This window comes from Urocitellus parryii, chromosome 1, assembly GCF_045843805.1.
Source record: "Urocitellus parryii isolate mUroPar1 chromosome 1, mUroPar1.hap1, whole genome shotgun sequence".
In the NCBI taxonomy this organism is placed as follows: Eukaryota; Metazoa; Chordata; class Mammalia; order Rodentia; family Sciuridae; genus Urocitellus; species Urocitellus parryii.
In genome coordinates, this window is record NC_135531.1 from 230,229,119 (window position 1) to 230,245,413 (window position 16,295).

The following is a 16,295-nucleotide window of genomic DNA, read 5'->3' on the forward strand; positions in this document are numbered from 1 at the left end:
TAAATATTAAAATTCTCCCCCCCCCCTTTAAAAAATAGTTTTTGATAGACCTTTATTTTATTTATTTACATGTGGTGCTGAGAATCAAACCCAGTGCCTCACTCATGCCAGGCAAGTGTGCTTCCACTGAGCCCCAGGCCCAGCCACATAATACACTTTTGAGTAAAGAAAGCAAATACATGATCACTTTTACAGAATGGTTCAATTTTATGTTTTTTTCCTACACATACTCACAGCCTACATTCTATGTAAATGAGAAATAAATGTTTTATTTTTTGCAAGACCCTGTTTCTATTGCAAAGTGAGTCAATACAGAAATCGGTACCTATAAGTAATATGCATCTACAACTGAATATATAGTCCTATCTTCAACACCAAACAAAAGGCACAAAAACTGTTATCAGAAGCTAGAAAATGGTAACCCATGTTATGCAAGAATAAAATATTTGGTGTAAAAGTCACCTGCAATAACTTGGATGACAGGTAATAAATCTAATGAGCTTTTGACTTCCAGGTGTAAATACCTGGAAGCATAGTTTATTGAGGGCATCTTTAGACATAAGATACCACAATGCACAATAAATATTTATTGAATAAACTAATTAATGAATAGCCTTCCACTGTAGCTGGCCACATTCTTCTTATGGCAGAGATGAGCAAACGTCTTTATTTTCCACCTTTATATTCATTTCAAACATAATACAGTCATGGTTTTCACATACTATCTTAAATACTATACCAAAAAAAAAATTAACCAAAAAGGAGCCTCTGGGATGGATTAATACAGAAAGATTTTGATTCTATATGATTATTGCAAGTTTTTTTTAATAGAACAGAAAATTAAATGTGAGGAAGTAGGGAGATGGGTGATGGTAATTTAATGTATGCACCTTAGATAGTCTATGGATCGAGCCAGAACCCCACATAAATGTAGGGGAATCAGTCAGGAATGGTGGCTTATGCCTGTTATCTCAGCTACTCAAGAGGCTAAAGTGGGAGGATTGCTCATTCGAGACCAGCTCAGTAACTGAGCAAGGTCCTGTCTCTAAAAAGTTGGAAAATCAGATGCTGAGGAATCAGGTCCCAGATTCCAGCCTCAGTTTTGAGGACTAATACTAACTAGATATTTAATTTTGGAAATGCCTCTGGGCCTCAGTTTTTTCATTTTTAAAATGAGAATATGGCAACCATCAGTTCTCAATGTTTTTTCAGCCTCTGTATCCTTTGTTCCAAAGAAGTTTTACATGTCAGAGGTGAGGAGGAAAGATATGGGGGCAGTAGGGAGGGTGTCTCACCCTTCCTCGGTCAGAATGGTTTTTTTAAATATTGAATTTTCGTTGGAGGTAGACTTCTTTTAAACAAATGGTTCTGTAAATAAAATATATTAGAAAATAGATCTAGCCCAAATTGCTCCTTCATGTGCCATTTTAAAGATGAGGAAATAGTACCCCTTTGTGCAGCAGGCTTAGCCTTTTTCTGTGCCTATCATCAGCTTTTGTATTCTAATGCAACCTCCCATTCCCTATAGTAGTGCCCCCTTCCAATTTGCCCTACTCTCATAGGCCCTACTTTGTGGGGAATGAGGAATTCAAGCTGAAGAACTACAGGAAATTGTGATTTCAAGCTCACAAGTGGATGATAATGATCACCAAGTGAAAAATGCAGAGATAACAACTTGATTCTAAATCCCTATCTATGTTAATATTTTAGGTGATGATGAGGGAGGATAAGGAAAAACACACTCTCCAAACTATGCTGTATTATATACATCTTGTAGGACACAAGGGTTCAATTCCAAAAGCTACTCTTCTTAAAAAATAAATGGTATGTTGTTTCCTACAAGAACTACTGTCTAGAGCTTTATATCTGGGAAGTACTTCACTTGCTAGTGTAAAAATCTAAAAAAGAATGCAGTTCTAACAATGTTCTACTGCTTTCTGAAGAATTCTCTCTGTTCCTTCCATAACATACAAACAATTGAGAAGTTAATTAATCTCATATTCTGACTTTAATTAATTAAAACATTTTATTCTTCCAGATCCTTGCCAAGATGTATATTAGAATTGCCAAAACTAAAAATAATAAACATTTTTCTATAATTGTCCAACAGTTTGCAATACTTTAAAATATATTTTTGTTGATATGACAGCATAACATTTCCTCGTCACTGGAAATGTTGTCTTCTTGTTCCTGTTAATGATGTTACAAAACCAAGGTACTTATATTTTTAGATTTCATCATCAAAGAAATCTGTACTCTTATTAACATGAATCGTTTTCCTACTCAATATTGCATTCAAGTTTAGGAGATATTGGCACACTTTAATAACTTGATGATTTTAGATCTTAGTAAACTTATTGTTTCCTCTACTCTATAAGGACATACCTAATTTAGGTTGAAAAGCATTTAGAGTGTAACTGTCTCACAGGTTTTTATAATTCACAAAATAGGTGTTGTTGTATAGATATGGTTCCTGTATCAGAGTTTGACCAGGGAAGCAGGACCACTCTGGGTGACATGAACAGGAACTTATTATAGGGATTATATCTTATAGTTGAAGGAAGGCTGGGAAGAAAATGATTCAGAAGGGGATGGCTAATGGATCAGAGAAGTCACTATGACCACAAAGGAAAGCTGGTGAAGAAGACTACAGAAGATTTTTGATGTTAAAGAAAGTTATTCTGGGGGCTGGAGTTGTGGCTCAGTGGCAGAGTGCTTACCTAGTATGTGTGAGGCACTGGGTTGGAGTCTCAGTACCACATATAAATAAATAAAATAAAGGTCCATCAACAACTAATAAAAATATTTTTAAAAAAAGAAAGTTATTCTGACACTTGTTAAAGATAGCAAGGAAGATCTTATTGAAGAAGGGACTACTACAAACAGGATTTTTTGAAGGGGAAAAAGATAAAGTTCAACTATAAATACAAAAATACAAGTGGGGATTTATAGTCAAGAAGCATCATATGAGTGAATGAAAAAATACTATGAGGAAACATTGGGGTATGGCAATGCTGGATAAAACATTCTGATAAGATTCTTGCTGAATGCAGGTCAAGGTGATCAGGCACCAAGAGTGAGGATTTAGCAGGATTTTTGCTAAAACTGAACTAAGTGGGCCAAGGATAGAGGGCCTGGTCAAGAAAAGGGCTTAGAGAAACCTGACTTCAGTTTGATCAAAGTAGACTCTTTGTTATTGGTTTTGCATCCAGTGATGGGTTTAAGGTTGTTATACATCTATATGGCAGATAATTGGGAAGAAAAGATGCAAAACAGGGAGAGCAAGGACAAACCTGACAGCCAGTACCTGTGTTGTCTGTTTCTCATCATTTCAAACCTAGATGATATGGACAACCCAATAAAGCTGGGCCCTTCCTCCATCTACCACCCCCAAACAGCACATACCCCTGAGTTAAAACTTCAGTGAAGTTAAAAGACAAGGTCTGGCAAAAATTGGAGGAGCACCTGCTCTCTGCCACACATACACACACAACAGCACCAAAAAATTTTTGACAAGTGTGAGCTATACTTGGGACCCTGAACTAACCTTCCAAATATAAGAGTTTCTGCTTGATTACTGTCTCCCAAATCTTAGATAAATTCGTCTTATGACCAGCCCTAACTGGAACCATGCAGAGAAGAGAATTCTGAGAAATGCAATTCTACTATCACTAAATTGGCACAGAATAAAATCACCACAATATCTAGAAGTTACTTCATATGAATTGATCCTAAAACAAACTTAAGCCTCTGAGATAACACATTCAATAATAAATCCTATCACAATACTGATCTAATTACTGTATTCATTTGCAATTTTTCCTCCAACTTTTCTAATACAAGAAACACTGCTACCAGCAGAGGTACCTATTTCACTCCTACTAAAAATAAATATAAATTTAATTCAATGCATTATCACTAACCAAGCAATTTTTTAAATGGAAATTCAATTAATACTTTCCTATTTCCATCCAATTGCCTTTCATCATCTCAGCTTTCCTCATACTAGCTTCTTTTTACTTCCCCTAACTAAAAATATTTGAACTCTGAACATCAGGTTCTTTTACTCCTTCCTGCAATGTGGCTTTTATTAATGAATGCCAAGTCCATCTGTCAGGTTGCATAAATCTGAACTGTAATTATGAATGTGAATTAAGTTCAAGTTCTTTCCCACAGAGTTTTTAGGCCTCATGTAAGTTGGGATATGAGTTATGTCATCTAATTCTACATCTTTGCAAACCCAGCTCTGCTCTGAGTACACTCTTGGAGTCCCTGCAGATGTCTCAGCTCTCATCAGAAAATTCCTCCAGGGAGAGCTTTGCCTGAAGCCTTTCTTGGCCCCCAGAGACACTTTTCTACACAATACTGACACTGGGCTCCAAGAGTAGTATATTTTCTCCCACTTGGCAGAAGTTTTAAGAGTACATCTGAGCACCAAGCATATTAAATGGAATCTTTTGGAAAGTAGTGCTTTTCAACTATATTCCCCTCCTCTGAGAACTTCCGGTTTAGGATGACTTCACAGTAGTAGTGTCTACTATAAATTGACTAATTAATATATTATTATACTATGATAATGGTAAAAGGTTACCAGGCACTGGAGTGAAAAACCCAAGTTTTGGCTTTGGCATCACACTCGTCTATGGTTTACTACAGAAGGTATAACCTCACACGATTATTGTAAAGTATAAATGAGATAACAGATGTCTTCTCTGCACCCAAAATGACCCCCCAACAATCATCTTCCCACCTCTTTGGGATGAAAGCAGTTTACTTTTGTCACTATGTGGGTGACAGAGTATTTCCTGGCTGCCTCACAGTGCACAGAGCTCTGTTCCTTTCCATATAGGCCCTGCTGTAGATCTGCCTCACCAGGTCTCACTCTTATAGCAAGAAGGGGGTTCCTTCCACACTTAAGAAGAGGGTTTCGGGGAGCTGGGGTTGTGGCTCAGCAGTAGAGCACTTGCCTCACATGTGTGAGGCACTGGGTTCGATCCTTAGCACCACATAAAAATAAATAAACAAAACACAGGTATTGTGTCCATCTACAACAACAATTAAAAAAAAAAAACATAGAAAAGGGTTTGGGTTTTTTTTTCCTCCCTCATTCTCTTACAAGGCTCCCTTCTATCCCTCTCTGAAGTCCATCCAGTTTTATCCTGCTCAGGATTAGCAGGGTATCATTAAAATATGAATTAAAAAATATTACATCCTAGATGGCATGTTTATTAAAATGCTTCTCTCCTTCCCTCCAGGTCAAATTTTATTCATCCAGATTGATGATTTGCTTCTCTTTTTTTCTAAATGTACTCTTAAAGTAAGATCAACTATTTGACTTTCTTTTCCCTACTTTTTTCCTTAAGTTACTTTGAGTATTGTTTATAATAAAAGGTAAACACATAACCAAACTCAGCTTAATGAAAATTAAAGCTAATGTCTGTTATATCTACATTCAAATTACAGAGAAATAAGTATGTGGAAGCTATCTCCATCACCTGCAGCAGTTGCTAGGCTTATAAAATATGTTGTACATGCAGGTACTACAGAAGCCCAGTAGATTTCAGTTTCCTTCCCTCTCCTCCTCCTTCCTGACTATCACTAAGCAGACAAAAGTAAGTTTGGGTTTATAAGGGCATCTGATCAAATTACACATAATCAAAAACAACAACCTTTATTTTTAAACATTAAACTTATTATAGGCTGATCAAGAATGATCAAATATGACTTCTTTAAATGTACAATATTTAAATTGACACTTTTTAAGTTGCAATAGTATTTCAGGAAGATGTTGCCTGTTTCAAATACTGAATAAGATCTTCTCTCTCACTCTTCTTTTTAAGACCAGCAAAGACCATTTTAGTTCCAGGGATATATTTCTTTGGGTTCTCCAAATATTCCATCAAAGTGTCTTCTCCCCAGACAACACCTATAAAATTGAAAATAAGTTTTTAAGTTTGTATAGTTACATTTGCAGGGCTTGTTTTCTAATGTGATACACATGTGAATAAAAGTTTATATTCTGACTGGACAGAAGACTTTTAACTAAGAATATGTACAGATTCTGACTTAGAAAAACATTACAAAATTAGACTCCACTCTTTGCCTTCTCTATAGAAATCCATAGTCACAAGTTATTTAGGATTATCCAAAATAAATCAATGAGCTATCACCCCACACACATTGTGCCTAAGTAGCAACTCATCCTCCTATAATCCCACATCCTTTTAGAGAAGACCTTAAAGATCATTTAATCTAGTCTTTTATTATGCCGATGAGTAAATGATGATCCAAAGAGAAGAAAGTATTTTCCCTTAAAATGACAAGCCTGCTTGGAGTGAAGAATTTATAACTATTAACTTATATTTTCATGTTCTTTCATCAGTCAATCAAACCAAGTTCCTTTTGTCCACATTCCCATCAAAATCTGACTCAGAAATCCAGAATCAAGATGACAAGGAAGGTTGCCTTTTTCCCTTCTAAAACCAGTCAAAACATAGATAAAGAGAAACACTAATGCTAACTCTATTTTTGATAAAACTTTTCAGGAAACATCTATAACCCCAAACTTGATATAATTAGAAGACCACCAAGGATATGAAACATGGACCAAAGAAAGAAGACAATGTCACTAATGATCTAGGGTGAAGAAGAGAAGAGTTCTTCAAAGTAGGTGACACATCCTAAAGGGCAAAGTTATAACCCTATTTTGGTTCAGAAAGAATAGGGTGTATCAGTTGGACATAAAAGTTTCCTTAAATTCAGTTTGACATCATGGAGGTCAGGGGAGCCAGAATTAAAGAAAACAGAGACATGCCATCTTTGAAAGAAGGATCCCAACATGTTATAGGATAGGTTTTCAATTTTATAGGATAAAAGAGAAACTACAGGAGTTGCATAGTCCTCTGTCAGGTAAAAAAAAAAAGGACCAAATAACACCATCACCAAAATATACCTACAAATACTCAAATATATATATATACACATCTCTAACATATAACTGTGGGGAAAGAAGAACTAACTGGTACACTCAGATCTTCACCCTTACTATACTTCTGCAGACAATTAGTCCAAGAAGATCTGTTCTAATCAAAAGGTGAATAATAATCAAAAAAGAAACAGCGTAAGAATGTTGAAAGTACTTATACATAACATGTATGCACAAACACATACCACATATAAATACAAAGCAGATATGAATATTTAAAAAGTTAAAATAAAAATATACATCAGAAATTATAGACATTAAGCAGATGAAAACCATAACTGCATTCCCACAGTTTCAAAGAAACCATTTTAATTTAATGTGTACTATTTACTAATTTAATTTAATTTATAAATTAAAGGCTCAATGCAGAACTACAAAATGCTCAAGCAAAAAATGATAAAATAGAAAGATATAAAAGTGACAGCTAACTGAACAGGTGCTGCTGATGGCACAAATGGGCTTGAAAATATTGACAAAAAGAAAATGGAAATAATTAAGCACTTAAAATGATCACTTAGCTTTCAAATCAAAGGAAAAATGATACATATAGAAGACATTTAGACAAAGAAGATCAAAGATTCACACAAGGGATAGCCCAAGTATGATTTTTTTAAAAAAATGGATAAAATACAATTATTAAAACATATAGTTTAAAATTTACATATTTTATTTATTTTTAAAATTTATTTATTCTAATCCATTATATATGACAGCAGAATGCATTTTAATTCATAGTACACATATAGAACACAGTTTTTCATGTCTCTGATTGTACACAAAGTAGAGTCACCTCACTCGTGTCTTCATACATGTACTTGGGGTAATGATGTCCATCTCATTTCACCATCTTTCCTACCCCTCTGTCCTCTCCTATATCCTCCCTCCTACCTAAAGTTCCTCCATTCCTCCCATGCTCCCCCACCCATCCCCACTATGTATCAGCATCCTCATATCTGAGAAAACATTTGGCATTTTTTGGGGAGGAGATTGCCTTACTTCACTTAGCATCATATTCTCCAACTCCATCCATTTACCTGCAAATGCCATGATTTTATTCTCTTTTAATGCTGAGTAATATTCCATTGTGTATATATACCACAGTTTCTTTATCCATTCATTTACTGAAGGGCATCTAGGTTGGTTCCACCATTTAGCTATTGTGAATTGTGCTGCTCTAAACATTGATGTGGCTATGTCCCTGTAGTATGCTGTTTTTAAGTCCTTTGTGTATAAACCAAGGAGTGGGATAGCTGGGTCAAATGGTGATTCCATTCCAAGTTTTCCAATGATTCTCCATAATGCTTTCCATATTGGTTGCACCAATTTGTAGTCCCACCAGCAATGTATGAGTTGTACTTTTTCCCCACATACTCGCCAACACTTACTGTTGTTTGTATTCTTAATAGCTGCCATTCTGACTGGAGTGGAATAAAATCTTAGAGTAGTTTTGATTTACATTTCTCTAATTGCTAGAGATGTTGAACATTTTTTCATACATTTTCATTCAGTGTATATCATCTTCTGAGAAGTGTTTGTTCAGGTCCTTGGTCCATTTATGGATTGGGTTATTTATTTATTTATTTTTTTTTTGGTGTTAAGACTTTTGAGTTCTTTATATATCCTAGAGATCAGTGTTCTATCTGATGTGCTTGTGGTAAAAATTTGCTCCCAAAATGTAGGCTCTCTATTCACCTCACTAATTGTTTCTTTAGCTTTTTAGTTTGGATCCACCCCACTTATTGATTCTTGATTTTATTTCTTGTGCTACAGGAATCTTATTAAGGAAGTTGGGACCTAATGCGACATGATGAAGATTTGGGCCTACTTTTTCTTCTATTAGGTGTAGGGTCTCTGGTTTAATTCCTAGGTCCTTGATCCACTCTGAGTTGAGTTTTGTGCATGGTTAGAAATAGGTGCTTAATTCCATTTTGTTGCATATAGATTTCCAGTTTTCTTAGCACCATTTGTTGAAGAGGCTATATATGTTTCTCCAATATATGTTTTTGGTGCCTTTGGCTAATATGAGGTAACTGAATTTATGTGGCTTTGTTTCTGTGTCCTCTATTCTGTACCATTGGTCTACAAGTCTATTTTAGTGCCAATACCATGCTGTTTTTGTTACTATTGTTCTCTATTATAGTTTAAGGTCTGGTATAGTGATACCACCTGCTTTACTCTTCTTGCTAAGAATTTCTTTAGCTATTCTGGGTCTCTTATTTTTCTGGATAAATTTCATGACTGCTTTTTCTATTTCTATGAGGAATGTCATTGAGACTTTGATTGGAATTGCATTAAATCTGCTTTTGGTAGTATGATCATTTTAACAATATTAATTCTGCCTACCAAGAACAAGATAATCTTTCCATCTTCTAAGGTCTTCTTTAATTTCTTTCTTTAGTGTTCTAGCATTCTGTAATTTTCATTTCAGAGGTCTTTCACCTCTTTTTTTAAATTGATTCCCAAGGTTTTTTGTTTTATTTATATATTTTTTGAGGCTATTGTAAATGGGGAAGTTTTCCTAGTTTCTATTTCAGAGGATTTGTCACTGATGTACAAAAATGCCTTTGATTTATGGATGCTGATTTTATATCCTGCTACTTTGCCAAATTCATTTTATAGTTCTAGAAGTTTTCTTGTGGAATTTTTTGGGTCTTCTAGGTATAGAATCATATCGTCAGCAAATAATAATTTGAGTCCTTTTCCTATCCATGTCCCTTTCATTTCTTTCATCTGATTGCTCTGGCTAGAGTTTCAAGAACTATGTTAAATAGCAGTGTTGAAAGAGGGCAAACCTGTCTTGTTCCAGTTTTTAGAGGGAATGCTTTCAATTTTTCTCCATTTAGAATGATGTTGGCCTGGGGCTTAGCATAGATAGCTTTTCCCATGTTGAGATATGTTCCTATTATCCTTAGTTTTTTTAGTGTTTTGAATATGAAGAGGTGCTGTGTTTTGTAGAATGCTTTTTCTGCATCTATTGAGATGATCATATGATTCTTATCTTTAAGTCTATTGATGTGATGAATTACATTTATTGATTTCCATATGTTGAAACAACCTTGCATCCCTGGGATGAACCCCACTTGATCATGGTACACTATCTTTTTGATATGTTTTTGTATTCAATTTGCCAGATTTTATTGAGAATTTTTGCATCTATGTTCATTAGAGATATAGGTCTGAAGTTTTCTTTCTATGATGTGTCTTTGTCTGGTTTTGAAATCAGGGTGATATTGGCTCACAGAATGAATCTGAAAGTGCTCCTACTTTTTCTATTTCATGAAATAATTTGAGGAGTATTGGTATTAGTTCTTGTTTGAAGGTCTTGTAGAACTCAGCTGTGTATCCATCTGGTCCTGGGCTTTTTCTTGGTTGGTAAGCTTCTAATGTCATCTTCTATTTCATTGCTTGAAATTGATCTGTTTAACTTGTGTATTCCTGATTTCATTTGGGCAAATCATATGACTCTAGAAATTTGCCTATTCTTTCAATATATTCTATTTTATTGGAGTACAAATTTTCAAAATAATTTCTAATTATCTTCTGTATCATCATAATATTTCCTTTTTTAATCACAGACATTAGTAATTTGAGTTGTCTCTTTCCTTCTCTTCATTAGCATGGCTAAGGGTTATCAATTTTATTAATTTTTTCAAAGGACCAACTTTTTGTTTTGTCAATTTTTTCAATTGGTTTTATTTCAATTTCATTGATTTCAGCTCTGACTTTAATTACTTCCTGTCTTCTACTGCTTTTGGTGTTGATTTGTTCTTATTTTTCTAGGGCTTTGAGATATAGTATTAGGTCATTTATTTGTTGAATTTTTCTTCTTTTAAGGAGTGAACTCCATGCAATGAACTTTCCTCTTAGTACTGCCTTCATAGTATCACAGAGATTTCAATATGTTTTATCAGGGTTCTTGTTTACCTCTAAGAATTTTTTAAGCTCTTCTTGGATATCTTTTGCAACCCATTGTTCATCCAATAGCATAGTATTTAGTCTCCAGGTGTTGGAGTAGCTTCTATTTTTTATTTTATCATTGATTTCCAGTTTTGTTCCATTATGATCTGATAGAATATCTCTATTTTCTTTTATTTGCTAAGAGTTGCTTTGTGGCATAAAATATTGTCTATTTTAGGAAAAGATCCATGTGTTGCTGAGAAGAAACTGTATTCACTCACTGATGGATGAAATACTCTATATATATCAGTTAAGTCTAAGTTACTGATTATTGAGTTCTATAGTTTCTTTGTTTAGCTTGTTTGGAAGATCTATCCAGTGGTGAAAGAGGTGCATTAAAGTCACACAAAATTATTGTGTTGTGGTCTATTTGACTTTTGAACTTGATAAGAGTTTGTTTTATGAACGTAAATGGTCCATTGTTTGGGGCATCTATATTTATAATTGTTATGTCTTACTGATGTATGGTTCCCTTAAGCAGTATGAATTGTCTTTCTTTATCCCTTTTGATTAACTTTGGCTTGAGGTCTACTTTATTTGATATGAAGATGGAGACCCTTGCTTGTCTCCACAGTCCATATGAGAGGTATATTTTTTCCCAACCTTTCACATTCAGTCTATGGATGTCTTTTCCTATGAGATGAGTCTCTTGAAGGCAGCATACTGTTGTTTCTTCTTTAAAATCCAATCTGCCAATCTATGTCTTTTGATTGGTGGGTTTAGGCCAATGACATTCAGGGTTATTGTTGAGACATGATTTGTATTCCCAGTCATATTTGTTTATTTTTGGTATTTAACTTGACTTGGTTTCTCCTTTGATTAGTAGTATTTCCTTTAGTGTAATACCTCCTTTTGCTGATTTTCATTGTTTGTTGTTTTCTGTTTCCTCCTCATGGAATATTTTGCTGAGGATGTTCTGTAGTGAAGGCTTTCTAATTGTAAATTCTTTTAACTTTTGTTTATCATGGAAGGTTTTTATTTCATCATCAAATCTAAAGCATAATTTTGCTGAATATAAGATTCTTGGTTGGCATCCATTTTTTTTCAGAGGCTGGTACATGCTGTTCCAGGATCTTCTAGCTTTCAGGGTCTGGGTTGAAAAATATGAAGATATCCTAAATGGTTTCTCCCTAAATATAATCTGATTCTTTTCTCTTGTGGCTTTTAAAATTTTCTCCTTATTCTGTATGCTAGGCATTTTCATTATAATGTGCCTTGGTGTGAATCTATTGAGATTTTATATATTTGATGTCCTAATAGCCTCTTATATTTGATTTTCCAATTCATTATTCATGTTTGGAAATTTTCCTGATATTATTTCATTAAATAGTCAAATTGGCAAAGACAGAAAGTAGAATGGTAATTGCCAGAGATTACTTAATGGGAAAAGAATTTCAGTTTGAGAAAATGAAAAAGTTCTGGAGATAAATGGTGGTAATGACAACAAAACAATATGAATATACTTAAAACACAAAGTCATACACTTAAAGATGATTAAAATGATAAATTTTATATTACGCATATTTTACCAAAAACTTTAAAACACACAATATAAGATTATTGTTATTATCATGAATTTTGTAAAACTGTACTCCACACAAATCATGAGACAAAGGGTCTTCTTTAAAATATAAGAATTTCCACATCTTCCTAAAAAAAGTGAAATTATTTACAAAAAAATTATATACAGATGATTCCATGAATGGTGTGACTCTACATCATATAAAACAAGAGAAATAAAAAGTTGTGCTCCATCTGTGTACAATGAATCGAAATTCATTCTTCTGTAATGTATAACTAATTAGAACAAAATTTTTAAAAGATTATACACAGAAAATAAAATATGGTTGATAGTAGCCATAATTTATATTAACATGACTATTGACTTCCTGATTCTTCTTAGTCCTCATTTTTTTTAAATAATCTAATTTAAAATCCTAGTTCAATTAACATAGCAAGCTGCTTATATTATCCTTATTTTATCAATGGAACTAATAAATAATAACATATTCTCAAATAAGTAAAAATAAAAATAATTACTTGAATAAAGTTAGAGATATTTTATTTCTAATTCTTAGATAATGTTAAAACCAAGCCTTTTATATAGCTTTCAACCTTTGACAACAATCTATAATAAAAGATGCATTTAAAGTAAATTTTGATACAATTTCAAATCAATGCTAATAAGTAATAAATGCCTTAAAATTTTGGTAGCTACAGGAATAAATATTAGTTTATAACTAGTTTACAAATTAGGAATTCAAAAGTTTGCTATTGTAACAGAATAATAATATTAAAATGATACTACTGCAAAATATTACTTTAAATATTTAAGAACTATTATAATGGCAAGTAATAAATGTAAATTTAAAAATGATTTATCCAGTAATCTATCAACTGAAAATCCTATTTCAATAACTGCAATGCAATTCTGATGCTAATTGCTCAGAATCAGCATAGACTCTACAGTACCCAATAAGAATACCCTCACCATAGACACTAGTTGTAAATAATGGGCCACCCACACTTCTCACCAATTGACTACCAATCCAGGAATTCCCACCACCTCCCAAAGTCCAGTAATTTTCTAGACCAGCTCACAGAACTCAGGAAAGCACTGTACTTACATTTACAGTTTTATTATGAATGATACAAATTAGGACCAGCTAGATTAAGAAACTCATAGGGCAAAGATTGGGAAGGTTCAAATGTAGTTTCTGGATCATATTCCTGTGGAATCAGGACTTATCACCCTCCCAGATGGGTTCACCAATTAGGAAACTCAATAGGAGCTTCCAGTTATAAGTGCCCAAAGTTTTTAATGAGATTCCATTACATTGGCATGATTGATCACTTATCAGCCACATGACTAAACTCAATCTCCAATCCTCAGTCTTTCCCCAGAGATTAGACTAATAACCTAGCTCAATGCCCCAATTCTCCAATCACATAGTTGATCTTTCTAGCATAGTCACCTCCATTCTGAAATGATTTATGAACTCATCATATTATCTCAGCATATCTTGGGTCTTGGTCTCAGGGGCCAACAATGATAACAAAGACATTCCTAACACTTAGGAAATTCCAAGGTTTTACATATTCTTGGAAAGGAACTCAGGACCCAAACCAAATTCTTTATTATACAATATTAGTTAACCAGAATTTTTGCACATCTGAATATAATAATATTGTGTTAATAATAACTATGTTGATATTTTAAAAGTACTAAAATATTCTTGGATCAACGAAGATTATGTGTTACTTTTAGGACAAATAATATAGCATGTTTGTATTAATGTATGAGTGCCTGTGTGTGTGAGATATATATATATCCATATATACATATATGGAGAGAGAGAGAGAGAGAGAGAGAGAGGTCTATCTGTCTCACATGTTTATCCAGGTGTAACAAATTGCTTTTAAAAGATACTATAATCTTTCTAACAATTTCTAATCTCAGTTCTCAAATGCTTTCTCATTTACTTTCGACCCTCTTTCTACCAACAAAGAAATTGTTGAATATACTTTTCCAACTGCATAATATTCCCCGCCCCACTTTGCTAAGAATCATTATTATAGATAGAATCACTACTACCATTCTACCACTAAAATATGATTTGAGTTCTTTTAAATCTAGCTTACACTTTTTTCAAGATAAACATATTGCACAAAATAAAATACTTTGTACAGGCAAAAACCTATGCCATACAAAACTGCTAGTTCTTCTTATCATAAGGATAATCAGTTATCCAAAATCAGGTCTTATGATATAAATCAATGTATCAGTATTATAAGCACAAGGGTCCATTTTCAATAACGCAAATAAGGCCCTTTTTTATGAGCCAAATCATTTGCTTTTCTTTCTGTGACAAAATATCTCAGTTCTTCCATCACTGATGATTGTTACCTTTGTCTTTGTTTGCATCAGTATACAAAAATCCTGGTGCTTGTCCTGTTTTTCGGCCAAAGAGACCCCAGAGATTTGGACCTGTCATGTGTTTTCCACCTTTTTCCACTGTGTGGCACTGAGCGCATTTCTGAGTAAAGATCTTCTTGCCTGCTTCAGCATCTCCCATTTTGTTTGGCAAGGAAACCTTAAACCACAGACCAAAGAAAATATCAGATTTGCAAAGCTAGAAACCCAAAGTTATTTCATCACTTTGGCTGCAGTGAATGCTAATGATATTAAACATAACATGTTATTTATAGCATGTTTGTTTTAATGTATGAGTGCTCAAAAGAGGATATAGCAAATAACTTACTAAAAACTTAATCATCTCATTTATTTTAAATTTCCAGTCATAGCTACTTCACAAATTGCTATTAGAATAAACCTAACTTTACTTCAGTATTCAAACAATTATACCAGTTTATACAAGTCCTCTGTATTTCTTTCCTTTTCACCTCTAAAAACATGAAAAATTATTTGAAGCATATAGGTCTAATTTTGCATTTCCTTAGTTAAGAAATAAGGATAGAATAAATTGGAGAAGTGCTTAAGTATGAAATTTATTATGCATTACTATATGTCTATAATAATAGAACTATAAAATTAAAAATCATACAGAAAAGAATGAGGCCACAGAAAGCTATATGTAAAATAGATTCCCATTTACTTTACACTCTTATTGTAAATCAGTCCATCAGACTAGATCAAGCACTACTAGAAAGCAATCAGAAATAACATTATTGACTTCAGTCAGCACTAATACAATTTAATATTAATGTAGAAAATAAATGTTTTTAAAGTAGATAAGATCTTTGTATAGTAATAGATATATACAAGAGATTTTGTACAAAGACATTTTGATGAAGACTACCAAAAATTCAGTTAGATAACTGTCTCCTCCATCTAAAATGACATAAAAAAGAAAATATTTTCAACCTATCAAAATTATACTTTAAAATGGTAGTGAATGCTCTATATGGGTTTTGTTTTCATGCTCAGTGAAGAATAAATACACTAGAGGCAGGGACTGGGATGGATTTGAACATAACAAATTACTATTATCAAAATCATGAAAGTACCTAATTCTTTGAGAGTACAATCCTAAGCATGTATTTATCCATACCTCCCTATTAAGAAATAATGTTTGCATTAATCTGCCAATATTGAAGAATACAGTATTGCTTAAAGCTAACTATTACTCAGAGAAAGGTTAGTGTACAATAAACTACAAAATGAATATCTAATTTATTTCAATCTATGTGCAAGCTGATAAAAGTGTCAATAATGCACCTAAAGAAAAGACAGTTGATTTTTAGGGGGCAGCATCCAAAAACTAGAAATCAATGTTTTAGGTCTGATAGAAAGCAGGGTAAGACAACTTATTTTATCTAAGAAAGAAGCTAA

At 33.4% G+C, this 16,295-nt stretch overlaps 1 protein-coding gene across 1 annotated transcript; it reads right to left on the reverse strand.

Annotated features, from left to right (window-relative positions):
• Positions 1-5,777: 5,777 nt before the first annotated feature.
• Positions 5,778-15,018, reverse strand: LOC113185060 (cytochrome c, testis-specific). Its single transcript, XM_026392018.1, has 2 exons — positions 14,850-15,018; positions 5,778-5,926 (listed from the first exon to the last, which is right to left on the reverse strand). The coding sequence occupies exons 1-2, from the start codon at positions 15,016-15,018 to the stop codon at positions 5,778-5,780; spliced, it is 318 nt and encodes a 105-aa protein (XP_026247803.1).
• Between the last annotated feature and the right edge of the window lie 1,277 nt (positions 15,019-16,295).